Source organism: Stereum hirsutum (genome assembly GCF_000264905.1).
Source record: "Stereum hirsutum FP-91666 SS1 unplaced genomic scaffold STEHIscaffold_6, whole genome shotgun sequence".
Lineage (NCBI taxonomy): Eukaryota > Fungi > Basidiomycota > Agaricomycetes > Russulales > Stereaceae > Stereum > Stereum hirsutum.
In genome coordinates, this window is record NW_006763136.1 from 890,716 (window position 1) to 906,789 (window position 16,074).

General features: G+C 53.1%; 2 protein-coding genes across 2 annotated transcripts; both read right to left on the reverse strand.

Moving 5' to 3' along the window:
- Nucleotides 1-106: 106 nt before the first annotated feature.
- STEHIDRAFT_120948 (SNF5-domain-containing protein) lies at nucleotides 107-4,543 on the reverse strand. The gene is made up of 8 exons (XM_007303472.1): nucleotides 3,552-4,543; nucleotides 3,368-3,483; nucleotides 2,686-3,302; nucleotides 2,475-2,602; nucleotides 1,532-2,415; nucleotides 918-1,474; nucleotides 731-853; nucleotides 107-673 (listed from the first exon to the last, which is right to left on the reverse strand). Exons 1-8 carry the CDS (start codon nucleotides 4,496-4,498, stop codon nucleotides 548-550), a joined length of 3,498 nt encoding a protein of 1,165 aa, XP_007303534.1. The 5' UTR covers nucleotides 4,499-4,543; the 3' UTR covers nucleotides 107-547.
- Nucleotides 4,544-8,180: 3,637 nt separating this feature from the next.
- Nucleotides 8,181-8,952, reverse strand: STEHIDRAFT_168066 (uncharacterized protein; the record flags this gene model as incomplete). The annotated part of the gene is made up of 5 exons (XM_007303473.1): nucleotides 8,181-8,336; nucleotides 8,519-8,593; nucleotides 8,656-8,769; nucleotides 8,828-8,853; nucleotides 8,919-8,952. The coding sequence occupies 5 exons, from the start codon at nucleotides 8,950-8,952 to the stop codon at nucleotides 8,316-8,318; spliced, it is 270 nt and encodes an 89-aa protein (XP_007303535.1). The 3' UTR covers nucleotides 8,181-8,315.
- Nucleotides 8,953-16,074: the final 7,122 nt, after the last annotated feature.

The window sequence follows — 16,074 nt, forward strand, 5'->3', positions numbered from 1 at the left end:
TTCGTGCAGATAGAAAGTCAGTCTGCAGATACAACAATCGTACAGATTATGTGGAGTCTTACCGTCGAACACACATGCACAGACAGGGATATCGAGCAAGTGCATGAGAGTGAACAAAGGGAGTCCCAATAATATATCTTTTAACAGAGAGTATACTACAGATAGGCCACACATCCGGCGAATATACCACAATCGCAGAACGAACACCCAGTCAGATACGTAGTTACGCTGGGAAAAGGTGTATTCCGATAAACAAGCAGACCGTATGAGGCCTTGCACGAGAGGGTACGAAGATATAACTCGATATAAAAGGGTATATCGAGACGAGCGAAAAACAAAAACGGAGATCGGGCGGACGCGAAGAGACAGAAACCGAGAGCTGAGAAAGGAAAAAAGAAAAATCAAGTGTGTAAAAATGGGCATGTAGAGCAGTAGACAAACACGACAGCAATCCAATCATCTCAAAGTCCAGCGATGTATATCATTTTTGAGGTCCATGAGGCAAGACGAAAATTCAAGAGTGGAGTTCTAAGGCGGGAAGAATCCTTCACGAGCTGGATGTCGCAGAGCCAGACGTCCTCGCCACACGATCCGCGACTTTGCTCCGATGCGTTTTATTCTTGAGATGTACTATGAAGTTATTCATCGTTTCGTCGGGACCTGGCATGTAAACCTACGGCGACAGCGGTCAATGTCCGATCCGTAGCTCACTCAATAGGAAAAGACAAACCTTGCCAGCACAATCCCCACACCTGATACGCCACACTTCGTTGCGTAGGATAATCTCGAACTTGTCCGCCGGGTACTGCTCCTGCAGATCTTTCGTAGCCTGCGTAAGCCACTCTGGTGGCGCCTGTACCGAAAGAAACGAAGAATGAGCACTAGGCTCCCTACACACGTGTATGAGAAGTGCTCACCGGCGCGAATCCGTTCGTCTGTTCGATGGGAGTAGAGACACCTGTGCTACTCAAGGGAGCAGGAGGAGGCGCCGATACGCTCTCGTGCGATGGAGGAGGGGCGACGGGAGGACTATCCGAAGTAGAAGGCACAACAGGTGGCGGTGGCGCCGACTCGGCCTTCACAGGGCTGACCACGGGGAGTGCCTCCGCCTTGATGCTGTTCGCAACCGCACTCATCTTCATCTTCTCAGCAAGCGGCGGATCAGAGGCGCTCGAGCTAGAGGACGCAGGAGAGACAGCTCTTGATTTGCTGATGCGAGACGCAGACCGGGATGGAGGGACGTCGATCCACACATTGGACTTTGACTTGGGCGTCTCGGGGAAGGCAGTGGCGGCCGGAGTCGATGGGTCCTGATCTCCAGCTGCGTTCTGAGCCGCACGCAGAGCAGCGGCGCCGCCCTTTTTCTTCGCGGCAGTCTTAGCCCGTTCGGCTTCGAGCTTCATGTTGAGATGATACTGGGCGTCCGCGTTGTATACGACAGGTCTCGGCCTGCGATGTCTGTGCCAGAACTTTCCTGTGGAGAATAAGTCAGTGATACGTGCTTGAGGCAAAAGAAAAGGCTTAAACATACCACAGACACCACACTGCGACTTGTCGCCCAACGGGCCCTTCCTCCTCCCAACAGCAATATCCTCCGGACATCCACAGTTCGAGCAGTGCCAAACCCCATCGATCATATTCGCATGCTGTCCGTCCGCGTACTCCCTATCCTTTGCTTCCCTCTCGAGCTCCTTCGCCCTCTTCGCCGACAGTTGCCTTGCGCTCCTCACATCTTTCGGCGGTAAGATAGTGATAGGTGGGTCATTCTCTAGCGGGGGCGGGAGCGAGGCGATATCTGCCGCTGTTGAGGACGTGGGCGCGGTGACTGACGCCCGGGACTTGAGAACGGAAGGAGGGTACGGCGGAGCCTTGAACAATCCCCTTGGCTTCTTTTCCTTCTTCGCATTCGCCTGAGCCTGTGCTGGAGTCGCAGCGGGCATCGTCGGTGTGATCACAGCTGTCCCGTTCTCCGACGCCACCATGTTGGCAATCGTAAGCTGAGCAGCGGCGGCAGCAGCTCTCCTGGAAGTGGGTGCAGCAGCAGCTTGTTGAAGAGCGAGAGTGGCGGGATCGACATCGGGGAAACCAATAGCGGGCGTGCGGAACGTCTTGAGCGGTTCGCGGTCGGGAAGGGCGATGCCGCGGCGACCACGGGTGTTACGCTTGCGACGACGGTTGAGCTCTTTCTCGCGTTCCTTCTCGTTGCGCTCCATCTCGCTGTCGCTGAGGTAGTTGAGGATGGGTGTGAAAGCTGAGACTTGTTCCATCGGACGCGCGACGGAGGATAGAGACGGGAGGAAGGACATCCGGAGGTCGTCATCCTGTACGGCTGTGCCATCTGAGGGATGACCAACGAGGAAGAGAGACTTCTGGTACGTCTGTACTTGCTCGCGGATGCAGTGTGCGATAGCAGTTCTGTGCAGGGATGAACGTGAGCAAAAATAAACATCTGGCGCAGCGTGCATGGGACTTACTTGAACTCTCCACCAAGGCCGAGCTCCTTGGCGTACACCTCGGCGAACTGCTCCGGCGAAGCCCCACTGTTCTCGATATCCCACTCGAACTGATCCTCGAGCTTCATCGCACCAACGACAATGTCGAGCTACAATGCCGCGAACCAAGAAACGTTCAGTCAGTCCTCGTGCTCGTGAAGAACGGTCATAAGGGAGAAAGAACAGAACCCACCTTGATCAAGATCCGAATCTCCTCCGGCGGCTCCTTTTCGTCCATATCGAGATCATCAATCTCGAACGAATCATCCTTATCCATGCTCATATCCAGCCCATAGTTCGCCAACGACACCACCATCGACTCCTTATCGTCCTCAACCTCCGCCTTCACAACGGTAGGCATCTCCACATCACCATCTACGCCGACAACCTCGACGGTAGGAGGATTCACGCTCGTCTCGACGGTGGTAGAAGCGACGGCGCCGAGCCTTCTCCTCTTCCTACTTCCCCTCCCTTTCCTCAAACTCGCCGCACTGGCCGTCTCCTCCCAAAGTCTCTTCCTCCAGCCAGCCCACCAAATCAGCTCATCGCCCTCCAGCGTTCCCTTTGCGAGCACGACTGACTCGTCCTCCTTATCGTCCTTGTGCCGTACGCCGTTCTTTCCATCGGCATCCTCAGCCGCGTTCTCACGGTCACGATGGTCGTCAACGTCGTCCATGAGTGACGTGTTATGCGCTTTGAAGTCGCTCAGCTGGTCTTGGATGGATTTGGAGATGATGGAGAGATAACTGTGGGGAAGGCTGTAGTCGTCGACCACGGACTGGGCGAAAACCTCGGGTGTGACGACGGGATCTGTTCATACCGAATCGGACTCCTAAGTACGGGATCATAAAATATAGAGAAAGGAAGAAACTCACCGTTGAGGTTCCACACGAACGTATCCCGCATCTTCTGGTGCTCGACATCAAACTCCAACCGGATCGGAACGAGCTGCTCCGGCTTCTGTGCCTCCTCCGGCCTTAACCTCTTCGGCCTATCAAACACAGCTCCATCAATATATAATATGAGGAAAAAAAGATAAAAAGAACAAGAAAAACTCACATCCTCCACCCGACCCTCCCCTTCTTCCTCCCTCCCTCCTTCCCCCCAACTCTCACATTCGGATAAACGATCCCAAACTTCCTCCTCCCGGCCACCGCGCCGAGCCCATCGCTCCTCTCCCACCACTCCATCCCCATCCCACTCATCCTAATCTCCCTGATCTCCCCACCCATCCTCTCATTCATCTCCTTAAACCTGCCCTCATACTCTCTATCCTTCCTAATCCACTCCTTCACCTGCTCGATCTCGCTATCGCTCAGCGGAGGAAGCGAGTCCGCCGGGACGTAAGAAATACGCGTCTGTTTCGGATGAACGTTACGCGGAAGGGGGACGTTCGAAGTCGATACGTTGTTGCCGTTCGCGTTCGCAGCGTTGTTCCCGTGGGGCTGAGCGACCGTCCCGTTCGGTCCGTTACTAGACTGCGAATGGGGAACCCCAGGACGGCCCGAAGACGCAGCGGCGAAGGACGCAGAGGGTCCAACGGCAGCAGGCACCGAAGGTGGGACACCAGAAACGTTGGGGCCACCAACACCACCGACACCAACACCACCGCCAGCCGTGCCCGGTCTCTGCATGTTCACGTTATCGGCCCCAGGCAACCTCCCGATCGAAGGCGGAAGTCCACTCTGCAGCGCCTGCATCATCGGACCCGCATTCATAGGCCCTCCCATCCCACCGCCCATACCTCCCAATCCACCTACGCCTCCCATCCCACCGAGCGGAAGACTAGCGCCCTTGACCGGACTCTGTGGCGCCGAACCGAGTCCGCCCGCAGAGGGGGTGAGATTCCCACCAGGACCACCCGAGCCGGGACCCATACTTCCCTGCCTGCCACGGAGAGGATTCGACACGTTCATGTTCATGTTCATGCCCATGTCCATCCCGCCTAGACCTCCTATTCCTCCCCCAACTCCAATGTTACCCATACCGCCTATACCGGCGTTCATCGCTCCTATATTCCCCAACCCACCTCCCATCCCCCCGATATTACCCAATCCACCTCCCATGCCCCCCAATCCGCCCGTCATGCCCATTCCCATCCCCAGATTCTGCAACGAATTCCCACTCGGCGCAGGCGTCGGCGTCTGCGGCATATTCATCCCCATCCCCATATTATTCGGCACATTAACGGGATGCGAGCCCGACCTTGACCGCGAGCGCATCTGTTGCTGCTGCTGCTGCTGTTGCTGGAGCTGAAGCTGATTCGGCGTCAAGTTCTGCGCCTGACCGAGGTTCGGATGCATCTGCGCCTGACTCTGCGGACGATCCATACCCATTCCCATCCCTATCCCTCCAACTCCGACTCCAACTCCCATCCCACCCAACGCTCCCATCCCCATCATATCCCCTCCCTCCCCACCATGCATCCCCGCCGGTGTCCCCGGATGTGGCGTCCTCGCCGGCACGACATGCGGCGGACCCATAAGTCCACCTCCCGCCCCTCCAACCAAACTCCCCCCTCCTCCCTGGTTACCCTGCACAGGCGAGGGCGACCCACCGATGCCGCCCATCATGTTCACGTTCATGTTGTTCATGTTCATGTTCCCGCCCAACATGCCCTGATTATTGATATTAAAAGGCGTCGAAGGCGAGCCGATGCCCATGTTCATGTTCATGTTCATGTTGCCGAGGTTGCCCATATTCATCCCCATGTCGATCCCGCCTATCCCACCCGGCAACGAAACCTTTCTTTTCCCCGGCGATCCCATCGCGCTCGGCGGCCTCGCACCACCGCCACCTCCCACGGCACCACCTCCAGGAGTAAACGGCGAAGGCGCGTTATTGACCGGCGTTTGCATCGCGCTTCCAGGATGCACAGGCGTCGACGGAGGTTGCGATGCCTGTCTCTGCTGCTGCTGCTGCTGCTGCTGCTGCTGCTGTTGTTGTTGCTGCTGCTGCTGCTGGAGGGCTTGTTGTTGCTGCTGCTGCTGGAGCGCTTGCTGTTGCGCCTCGCGTTGTTCCCGTTGCGCCTGCTGATGCTCCCTCTGCTGCTGCTGAATCTGCATCATCGCCTGCGCCTGCGCCTGCACCTGATTCAACGGCTGAATCGGCGTCGGAGGCTTCTGCATCCCTCCTCCCTGTCCTTGCCCTCCCTGCCCTCCCTGTCCCTGTCCTCCCTGTCCTTGTCCGGGGCCCTGTCCAGGTCCTTGCACCAACCCCGGCGTCCCACTCGACGTCCTCGGTCGACTCGGCGGTCTCTGCATCTGCATCCCCTGACCCTGCTGTAAAATCGGAGATTGCGGTCCTCCTCCCGCCCCACCTCCCGCCCCACCACCACCACCGGTCCCACGATGCGAATGCGAAGTCCCCGGTCTGGAAGACGGAGGACGCGGAGGCGGAGGCGGCATCATATTGAAATGTGAAGATTGGGCTTGGGCTTGGGCGTGGATCTGTTGTGCGAATTGGGGTGGGACGCTTCCGCCTTGATTGTTATTCCCTCCCCCTCCACCTCCTCCACCACCACCGCCGACACCACCGCCGATACCACCAGCGTTGTTGTTGCTGGCGAATTGCTGTTGTTGGTGAGCGTGCTGAGGCTGGGGTTGACCTTGTTGTGGATGGGGAAGATGATGCGAATGCGAGGAGGATGTGGAGGAGGGTCTTGAAGGATCGAAGAACGCGCCCATATGTTGTGTCGATTGTTGGTGTGCGAGTACGTTCTGTAACCCGCCTCCCCCTCCCCCTCCACCTCCTGCTCCTCCACCTCCTGGGCCGCCGATTCCGCCGCCGGGTTGTTGACCTAAATGCTGTGGCTGTGCGAAGCCTTGACGGGGTGTCTGAGGGGGTTGTTGGGACTGAGATTGCGATTGTGAGGGGTCGAACGATTGGGATTGGGATTGAGATTGCGGGTTCTGGGCGTGTTGTTGATTTTGCTGCTGTTGGCGCTGTTAGAGCCGAATAGAATAAAGAGGGTCGCGGAGCAGTTAGTATCTCGCGTCGAAAGAGGTCCGGATAATAGAGAGACGAGGAGATCAAAACGGAGAGACGGGATTGAAAGTAAGATGAAACGAGTACTCAGTGGAAAGAGTCCCGAACACATCCTCCTCAGAAGGAACAGCTCCGAGCATGCAAACGGACTCCAGCATACTCTACACCAGTGCCCGATGATACAACACCTGACCGACAGGCATATAAAAATAAAACGAAAAGATACACCGCCAATTCGAGCTCAGAGTGACCTCGTACTCTTCTCGACGCCCAGGGTAGACCATGGCCCACGGGCAAAACATGATCAAACGATCTGTATCTGTGTCGGGTGTCGCATCCCGACTCTGAGTTCGCGGGATACGTCGTAAGTCGCGGGATACACGCGTTCTTTTCCGCAGACCCGACGTGCACGGTCCCAGTTCGCGACACCGCACGCACCAACGAAACCCGCTCCCTCTCCCACTCCGAAGTCCAAAATCCAAAATCCAAAATCCAAAAGAAAAACCGGCTCGAAACGCAAAGCAGACCACCAAACGCAAACCACGATCCTCTCCGAACCATCCACAAAGCTCAACCAAATTCGAGCCGAAGCAAAAACCAACCGCAAACCAAAACCAACAACAAGAAAACCAAGAAGAAAAAAACCAAGAAAAACCAAGAAAACCAAGACCAAGAAATCAACGCACCGTCCCATACCCCATCATCTTCTGTCCCTGCTGCCCTCCCATCTGCATCTGCTGGAGCTGCTGAAACTGCTGAAACTGCTGATGCGTCATCTGTCTGTACTGTGCGAGTTGCTGGGGCGTGAGGCTGCTCATGTTGATGTTGATGCCCATTCCACCTCCCGCGTTGCCTCCGCCGCCGCCGCCGCCGCCGACTCCTCCACCGACTCCGCTGCCGCTGCCCATAGAACCAGCGCCGCCAATGTTATTGTTGATTCCGCCACCGATCATGGTGTCGCCACCCGAAGAAGACGAAGCGCCACCGCCACCGCCACCCATAGCCATCAACGCGGCCGGATTGACGCCTCCATTCATACCCATGCCCATATTGCCCATATTCATCCCTCCCATCCCTCCCATCCCTCCCATTCCACCTCCACCTCCACCACCCATCCCACCGCCCTGAGAGATAGAAGCTTGTTGGAGGAGCATCGCAGGATTAAGCGTCTGATGTGACGATCCTGGTCTCCCTCCACCACCACCACCACCTCCTACCCCGCCTCCTACTCCGCCACCTCCTCCGCCACCTCCACCACCTACCCCGCCGCCGCCTCCGTTCAGATTCATGAGTTGCGCCGGATTGATGCCACCGCCCTGTTGAAGCAACGCAGGATTAAACCCTCCGTTATTCGTGTTCGTATTGGGGGTAGACCCCGACGCATTATTGAATTTCTGCTGCGCTTGGGCGAGGTGTTGGAGTTGTTGTGGGTTCAGGGATTGCATATTCAGGCCTGCCATCCCACCACCCATCCCACCCATCCCACCTCCTCCCATGTTGCCCATCCCTCCGCCCAGATTCCCCAGATTCCCTAGATTGCCAAGGTTCCCGAGGTTCCCAAGGCCGCCGATGCCTCCCATGTTGTTAAGACTGCCGAGGGACATGCCTTGTTGTTGTAGCGCGGCGAGCATGGCGGGGTTCATATGTGAGTGGGATTGACCACCGCCATGTGATTGACCGTGCGAGGAGTGTTGGTGTTGTTGCTGTTGCTGCTGTTGTTGGGGATTGAAGTGTTGTTGCTGTTGATGCGAGAATCCATTGGAGGGATTCATGGCTATGGCTTGTGTACGTGTCGGCGCGGGCGCGAGGTATGATATTGTATGCGTATGCGTATACCTAGAGGATTAAATCGAGTACCTAAGATATGTTATGGAATAAACAAGGATTGGGTTCGTGATTTGTCAGCGGCGGCGGGGTGTGGGTCAACGGAGCGAATCAACAAAGAGAGGCGCGGGATCACGAGGGCAGGACGCGTCGGGTGGGGGAACGGGGACGCGAGGCGGCAAGGGAGGAGGGGAGAAGCAGGGTGGGTGACTTACCGCTGCTCGGTCGTAGAGGGAGGCCAGCACGGGACGGAGGGGCTGTGGGGATGGCGCGTCCCGGGGGCAGGAAGCCTGGGAAGGCGCAAGCGGGTGAGCATGGTTGGTATGGATAAGTTAGTCGGAACATGGCTTACGTTTTTGGATAAAAGCGATGTTGGAGGGAAAAGGAGAGGAGAGAAGGAACGGAGCCGATGTAAACTCGGGGCGATCAATGATGATGCGATAGCGACAGGCGCAGGCCAATTCTCCTGCCCTCTGCCCACGTCAGTAGTCTTCACCCGCTTCCCCGCTTTCGTGCTTGCGTACCTGTCCGACCTGTACCGTTACCCGCCCTGTAAGCGCGATGCAAATGTCGTGAGTGAGTCGCGCTCAGTCGCTGTGCTCGAGCGAAACAGACGACCCTCCAGCACACTGTGGTCACGCTCGACCATCGATCGTCACCACGTCACGCGTCACGCTGCCATATTCAGCCACTACGCCAACACCTCCTGCCCTCTTTGTCCAATTCATTTCGACCTACCACTGCCAACGGGCAACTCTCTATCCTCGCTCGCTCGCTCGCTTCTTCGAGGGAGGACAGGGAGCAGAGGCATGCGGGCGGGGGTAAAGGTACGTGGAGGGACGAAGGCTGGTGGAAGGGAAAAACAGAGTATATGAAAACCGCTCGGCTTTTGCGCATCTGAGGGGCTCGCCGCTCCAGATCTCTGTCACGCCTTTTTTTCCCAGATCTCAGATTAACACCTCCTTCCTACTCATCCGTCCCTCCGAATCTTTCTCTCTCCAGCGAGTCTCCCTCCCCTTCAAATCCCTTCCCTTCCACCGACCTACCGCCACCTGGTCCCCCCTCTCGCCACTGTGGCCCCTGTCCTTCCAGGCGATGAGATGTCCTTGTTTCCCTTCCTCCTGTTCTGTCGTCTACCCAAACGGACTCTGGTGCTAGCTTGGCCTTTTCTAAGTTTTGAGCACAATGACGTCTATGACCTTCCCACTCGCAGGCTTCCAATTCCCGCATATCGCCTCTACGCATCACTATCGATCCTTCTAATTGTACCCAGTCTGTACCTCGTCATCTGCTCCGACTACTATAGCTTTCCCCCCGCATACAGCTGCCGGCGGTATACCTGCGACAAGACCAAAATTTCACTCGTTTGCGTGTGCCTGATTCTCTGGACATACTTATCCTCTGCGCACGTACTCATGCATATGGCAGTCTCTATGCCGCACGGTTAAACGCTCTAGGAATATCTTCTTTGCCTCTGAGTTATATCCGCATCCGTATCTGTATCTGCGTCGGCGTTCGTCCGTCGAGGTTCTCACACGAGTCATCCATCCAAGTCTTGACAAGTCCTCCGAGGACATTCGAACCTCCCAGTCAAAGTATTTACTCCTTTGATTTGATGCTTTTGGCCGGCTCGGTGTGAGTCTTCGACTTTGCTTGAACTTCGTCACTTAAGTTATCATCCAGTCAGGTCAAGTCACTCTTTCTCCATCCAAAAGTTCGGGGTTTCACAGGCTGTATAATACACACGAGAAAACGCACAACACTCGTGGTTCGCGGTTCGTTTCTCCGTTGGTTACCTTGAAGTACTTATCACTGCACGCGTCGCATCCGTGTGCTTCTCACGCAACCTGCACCGACTCCCCAGGGACCCTTGGGCCTTCGCGCTCCTAATATGTCACGGTGCTGTACATGTACATGTACACACGCGGGTCCGAGTCCGTTACTAGACTCAGGGTCCTGGAAGGGCATGTGTGTGCATGAAATCAGAGACAAGTTCCTTTCTTCTTCAATTTAGCCTGCCATACTCAGACTTGAATTCTTCAAGGCTCGTCTTGCTATTGCGTCACTTGTCTCGTCGTATTCATTATTCCAGTGTTCTCCAATGACAACAGTCCTCTTTTGAGCAGTCCAGCTCGTGTTGGGCCACAGCGTTAAACTGGCAGTGGCGATAAGAATTTAAGAAAGGAAACACGTGGCGCCGTTGATCCGTCGAACGCCGAGGCTTGCAAGTTCTCCGTTCGCGATCTTGAACCTCTTCACCTCCGTAATGACCTTAGCTTCACATCTCTCTATCTTGCTGTTCTTCCTCCACCGAATACCAGTATAGCCTTATATCAGTGCAAACATCTCGATCGAGGCTATCGTCCAGCCTCTTGCGATACAATTATATTGGTATAGAAGCTAGATACGCTTCTGGACGTTAGTAGTTCACCATCGGCATCGCCCAGGCAAGGACTCGGACAAGAGCAGCCGCACCAGTCTCTGTGAATTACCTTGCCTTAGAGCACCTCTACGTAGACGATAGTCTAGGCATGACCCTTCGTTTTCTTTTTCCTATGGATGATCTCATGCTAACAATGCTCCTGCATATCGACCATGATGCCAACAAGGTGTGAGATAACTTCGACTGAAACAGTCGTTGAATTATTATGACCTTCAACCTCGCCGAGTAACTTATTCCTTGTTCCGTGTTCCGTGTTCCTTTTGGTTTATCACTTATTCAAGTTCCTTGTTCTTCCTCGCCACTGTCCTCCCATCGCAAATTATCCCAGTGCCTGTTTCTACTGTTTCACACCGCGGGCATCACATTGTCGCATTTATTATCCGGGCCTCCTAGTCCCCATCTGAAACATTATTTTAATTGTCCCAGTCCGAACTTGGATGCCAGCTCATGTTGGGCGACAGCGTGAAACTGGGTGGCGGTAAGAAAGGGAACACGTGGCGCCTTTGATCCGTCGAGTGCCGAGACTTGAGCGAGCTCTCCGTTCGCGATCTTGCGGTGAACTCGGGACGATCTTCTCCGAGTCCTTCGTTTGTGTCCTTGGCAGCTGGCTTCACAGATCAGTGTACTATTTGTGTCTCTCAGTTATATTTCTTGATTGACATGGAACAACGCGACTACTGCACAGGTGGACAATAAGTACTCTGTTCATGCACTTTTTCGGCAACACACGCGCTGCTCGTTGCGTCTGTATGTTCTTGCTGTTCTCCCTCGGGTTATGCTACCTTGCACAGTCTTTTCCACTTGGACAATCCCCATCTCGGTTTCTCTTCCGCTCTGTTTTACTCCGGGTATAAAATGGGCAACGATACACCGTGTGTATGTCTCAACCCACGCAACGTATCAGGATGCCCGACAGCCCTCCATACACCCCTACCACTCTACCATGCATCGTAGTCGAACCACCAGAGTCAACAGGAGGAATACTCGAACGTAAGAGGATTTATCTCCGTCTTCTGTAATATCGTGACCGCTGTTCTCATGAAAATCATAACCGTATGTAGTACATACATTTCGGAGTCCTATGGTCTATGAGTTCGAGAAACACCTAATAGTGATAGCAGACGCCAAACACTACATGGAGTGGATCTACCAACCTCCTTGCCCACCGGATCTCGTCCCCCTCAAACGTGAGTTCGGTACGTGAATAGTTCCTAGGTACCCCATGGCGAGTCTGTCTCACCGCGGGGAATCCATGACAGTCGAGAAAATAGGAGTAGGAGAAGGAAGGACCTTGGAGGATGCTAAGTATAGGGCAACAGAAGCATGGGTAAAAAGAGGCATCATCGATTGACTCAAGATGAGGAGGCGTGAAGCGGAAACACAGTAAGCAGGCATGCTCCGTCGAGTCCCCGTCTACGATGATCTAATTGGCCACCGTTTAAGAGTAGCTAACGTTCCCTCGTGATATGTTGCGATGGTACTAATTGGTATCGTTTGCAACGGAACATCTTCTGTTATCGTGCAGAGCACGTGTACTTAGATTGTTATTCGTAAGGATATGTCTTCCCAGAGATGTGGACACTCTGTTCGCTTTCACACAAGACAAAAAATCACCAAGGTCATATGCCCTAAAGCTGAGTAGAATTCGTTGAATAAGATAAAATTATTCCATGACCGGATATGTTGTGACTTGTAGCTGTCTTACACGAATAATATACTGTTATGCGTGGATTTCAGTACACGCATATACACCAGTCTTTCAAGAAACATATTGTATCAAGAGCTCTGGAGATAAGTAACATAGAGATAAACGGTAGCGAACAGTAGTAGTATACAGTGTGTATCCAAGAAATATCATCTAGTCTCCCTCTCAAACACAAGGAGAACAGAAAACATGTCTATCGTTGTTCATCGAGAAGTTGGTGTCAATAAAATATCGCTCCAGTTATTACGCCCCTGTTAGATATATCCGCGCGGCTACGGCCTTCGCAGCGTTCTTGGAGTGACCTTGGCCTTGAGACACAAATTGGCCGTTGACTCCATACGAGACGCGCGCAATGAAGCGGTGCAGAACGTCAGTCAATGTGCTTCACATGTATTGGAGAAAAAGATTGCGAGAAGACGTCGAGCCAGGGGAAGTCAAAGCGAAAGTACTTACGCCACAAAAAGGCAGTGTAAACTGCGGCATTGTCAGGCCCGGCCGCCTGGAATGTCCAGTTTGCTGTAGGCGTGCCAGGGAGGGACTGCAGATGCGAAGAGAGCTCCACCAAGAACTCTACGGAAAAAGAGATACGGAGACCGGTGAGTGGGGTACAGAAAATGTACATTTAAGCAATAAATGGCATACCTCGCTGGGCCATGATTAATTACAAGAAGGAGATGCGCAAAAAGGTTTGGGCTCGAGAGTTTGGGTGAATGGATGAGATGACGTTGAAGCTGGTTAGAGAGACGATTACCTTGCTTAAAAGGTTCTTCGCACCCCGGTAATTATGACGTCAGGCTCCCGTTTCAACAAGTACAAACCGCATACGTATGCTCACTTCTGTGCTACTCGAGCTCGAACTCTATTTATCGTATAGTTCTGCCTTTTCTATAGTTATCTGGTGCACTCACGGTGGCTTTCGAAATTTCCTCAAAGTTTAGCTTATGGTTTCTTTCACAGGCGCTTTTCTTCCCTGCTGATTCGAGGACACGTTACCTTTCATAGGCCTCTTGGCAGTGTAAGCAGCATCTCGTGGAAATACCTAACAGTGTCCCTTGCCTATGCTTTCTCTCGGTGTTCGAATTCTGCCTCTGTTCGTACGACAGATCGAGTACTATAGATTGCCACACTGCGTGAATTTGAAGGAGACAAAATGTATGATATTTGCTGGGGAAGTTTAGACGTAGTTCATTATGAGCGTGAGGTTGCAAGCGACGAAGGCAGCGCTCCCGCAGTTCGAATGTCCGTACCCTCTTGCATCTTTCATACAGGTGACGGGATAGCACACAAACTGGTGAAATGAAAAAGAGTGGAATGGCCATGGAACGGGACATAATAGAGCAGCCTTCCTTGTTCCTTCGTTCTTCCTCCCACTGTCCTGCCATCGTAAATTCTCCCAGCGTCTGTTTTTACCCTTTCACACCGCGTGCAGCACACTGTCGCATTTATCATCCGGGCGTCCGAGTCGCTGAAACTATCTTTTATGTAATTGTATCAGTCGGAGCGTGGATCCTAGCCTAATGCTTCTGACCTGAAAGATCGGTGTACTGTGACTCTGACTCTCGCAGTGATATCTCTTGTTTTACACGATACTACACGGCTACTGCACAGATGGACAATAACTATTATGTTCGTGCTTTTTTCGGCAAGCCTCGTACGCGCTTCCTGTTGCGTCTCTTGCTCTTGTTGTTTTGATTCAGTTACTGTAACAATATTTCGACCAGACGTTCTCAGTGGCGTGAGAATCCCACGCTCTCAATCCAGCCTGCCCGACTCCCCCCTTCGGCGTTCATGAAGCTCGAAGGACAGTGGTCAACTTCCTCTTGCGGTATGTTGTTTGCCTTACTAGAATTCAATTGACCAAGATGACATTACTTATTCCATGATCGGATGTGTCGTGACTTACAACGGTTTTACAAGAATGGTGTGGATTTCAGTGCATGCATGTACGCCATTCTTCCAAGAAACATATTGTATCAAGAGCTCTCTAGATATCATAAGGCTACAAGATAGTGGACAGCAGTAGTATACAGTGTGTATCCAAGAAATATCATCTAGTCTCCCTCTCAAACACAAGGAGAACAGAAAACATGTCTATCGTTGTTCATCGAGAAGTTGGCGTCAATAAAATATCGCTCCAGTTATTACGCCCCTGTTAGATATATCCGCGCGGCTACGGCCTTCGCAGCGTTCTTGGAGGGGCCTTGGCCTTGAGCTACAACTCTACCGTCGACTCCATACGAGACGCGCGCAATGAAGCGGTGCAGAACGTCAGTTAATGTGCTTCACATATATTGGAGAAAAAGATCGCGAGAAGACGTCGAGCCAGGGGAAGTCAAAGCGAAAGTACTTACGCCACAAAAAGGCAGTGTGAACTGCGGCATTGGGAGGCCCTGCCGCCTGGAATGTCCAGTTTGCTGTAGGCTTGCCAGGGCGGGACTGCAGATGCATATTGAGCTCCACCATGAAGTCTACAGAAACAAGAGACACAGAGACTGGTGAGTGGGGTACAAAGATATAGATATAAGCAATAAATGGCACACCTCGCTGGGCCATGATTAATGAAAAGAGGGGGAGACGAAGAAGAGTTTTGGGCTGAGAGTTTGGATAAATGTATGAGATGACTCCGAGCTGGTTGGAGGGACAATTCGAACATCCACATCTTCTTGTATCTCTTATACTTACGGCGGGATAGGATGCAAACCGGTGAAACGAGAGAGAATTGAATAGCCATGGAAGGGGACATAATGCAGAAGAGATGTTTTCTCTGTGTTTGAAGCCTGAAGCTGAGACGAGCAGTCAGATGCATTCCGCGGTCAGAGTCGTAACAGAAAAGGAATGTACTTGGCGACATCGTTGATGACCATCGGCGAGTATCAAACCGCACGGAGTCTTCATTCCGATGCAAACACGGTGTACTCAGAGACGTTCGGTATCGGTCCAACAGATTAAAAAAAAATTGAGAAGATCCAGTGCATAGATGGACAGACATGTCTATGCCAAGAACAACGCAAAGGAGAGAATAAAGCGACTACTCACCTGAGACAGACATGTAGCTGAGCTCTCCAACAGAGTCCGACAGCGTCGACTTCGGAAATATGATGGTCCATTGTACAAGCGGGATTTAGATATCATCACTGAGAGGAAGAATGGCGGTAATTATCAGTGCAAATGGTCACAGTGCCAATCGAGCCGTCCTGTAACAGAGATGAACGACGTCATGCCGAGGTATCACAACGCTAGCGGGAGCGATTGACTTGCGATGAGTGGGACACTTCGCTGATGAGGGTTTGAACAGGTACGAACAGCAGTGCAAAGCGGAATATTGACCGAAGGTGGGGATCAACTTGCGGGAGAGCACAGCAGATTGCCGATCTGTGCGAGGACATGTAGGTAGGCTCAATGCGTGCTGAGCACAATTTTCCTCGAACGTTTGAGGAAGGCGGATGAACTAAGAGGTATAGAACCAGATGGCCTAAAGACCTTGGTGGTTCCATCATTTTCGTAGTGGCTGAACGTCACATACGGGAGGAAGGCTATGCCGCCGATATAGCATTGTAGAGGAAAGAGAAAGAGATAAAACGCGAACCCCTGATATGTAATAGCCTGTGCTTTAGATGCCTTGT

Coding starts and splice junctions, on each gene's coding strand:
- STEHIDRAFT_120948 (XM_007303472.1), bottom strand. CDS start 4,498: ATGAACGCCGGTATAGGCGGTATGGGTAACATTGGAGTTGGGGGAGGA. Junction 854..917: donor AGACGAACGGATTCGCGCCG/GTGAGCACTTCT, acceptor CTTTCGGTACAG/GCGCCACCAGAGTGGCTTAC. Junction 674..730: donor GTGGGGATTGTGCTGGCAAG/GTTTGTCTTTTC, acceptor CTGTCGCCGTAG/GTTTACATGCCAGGTCCCGA.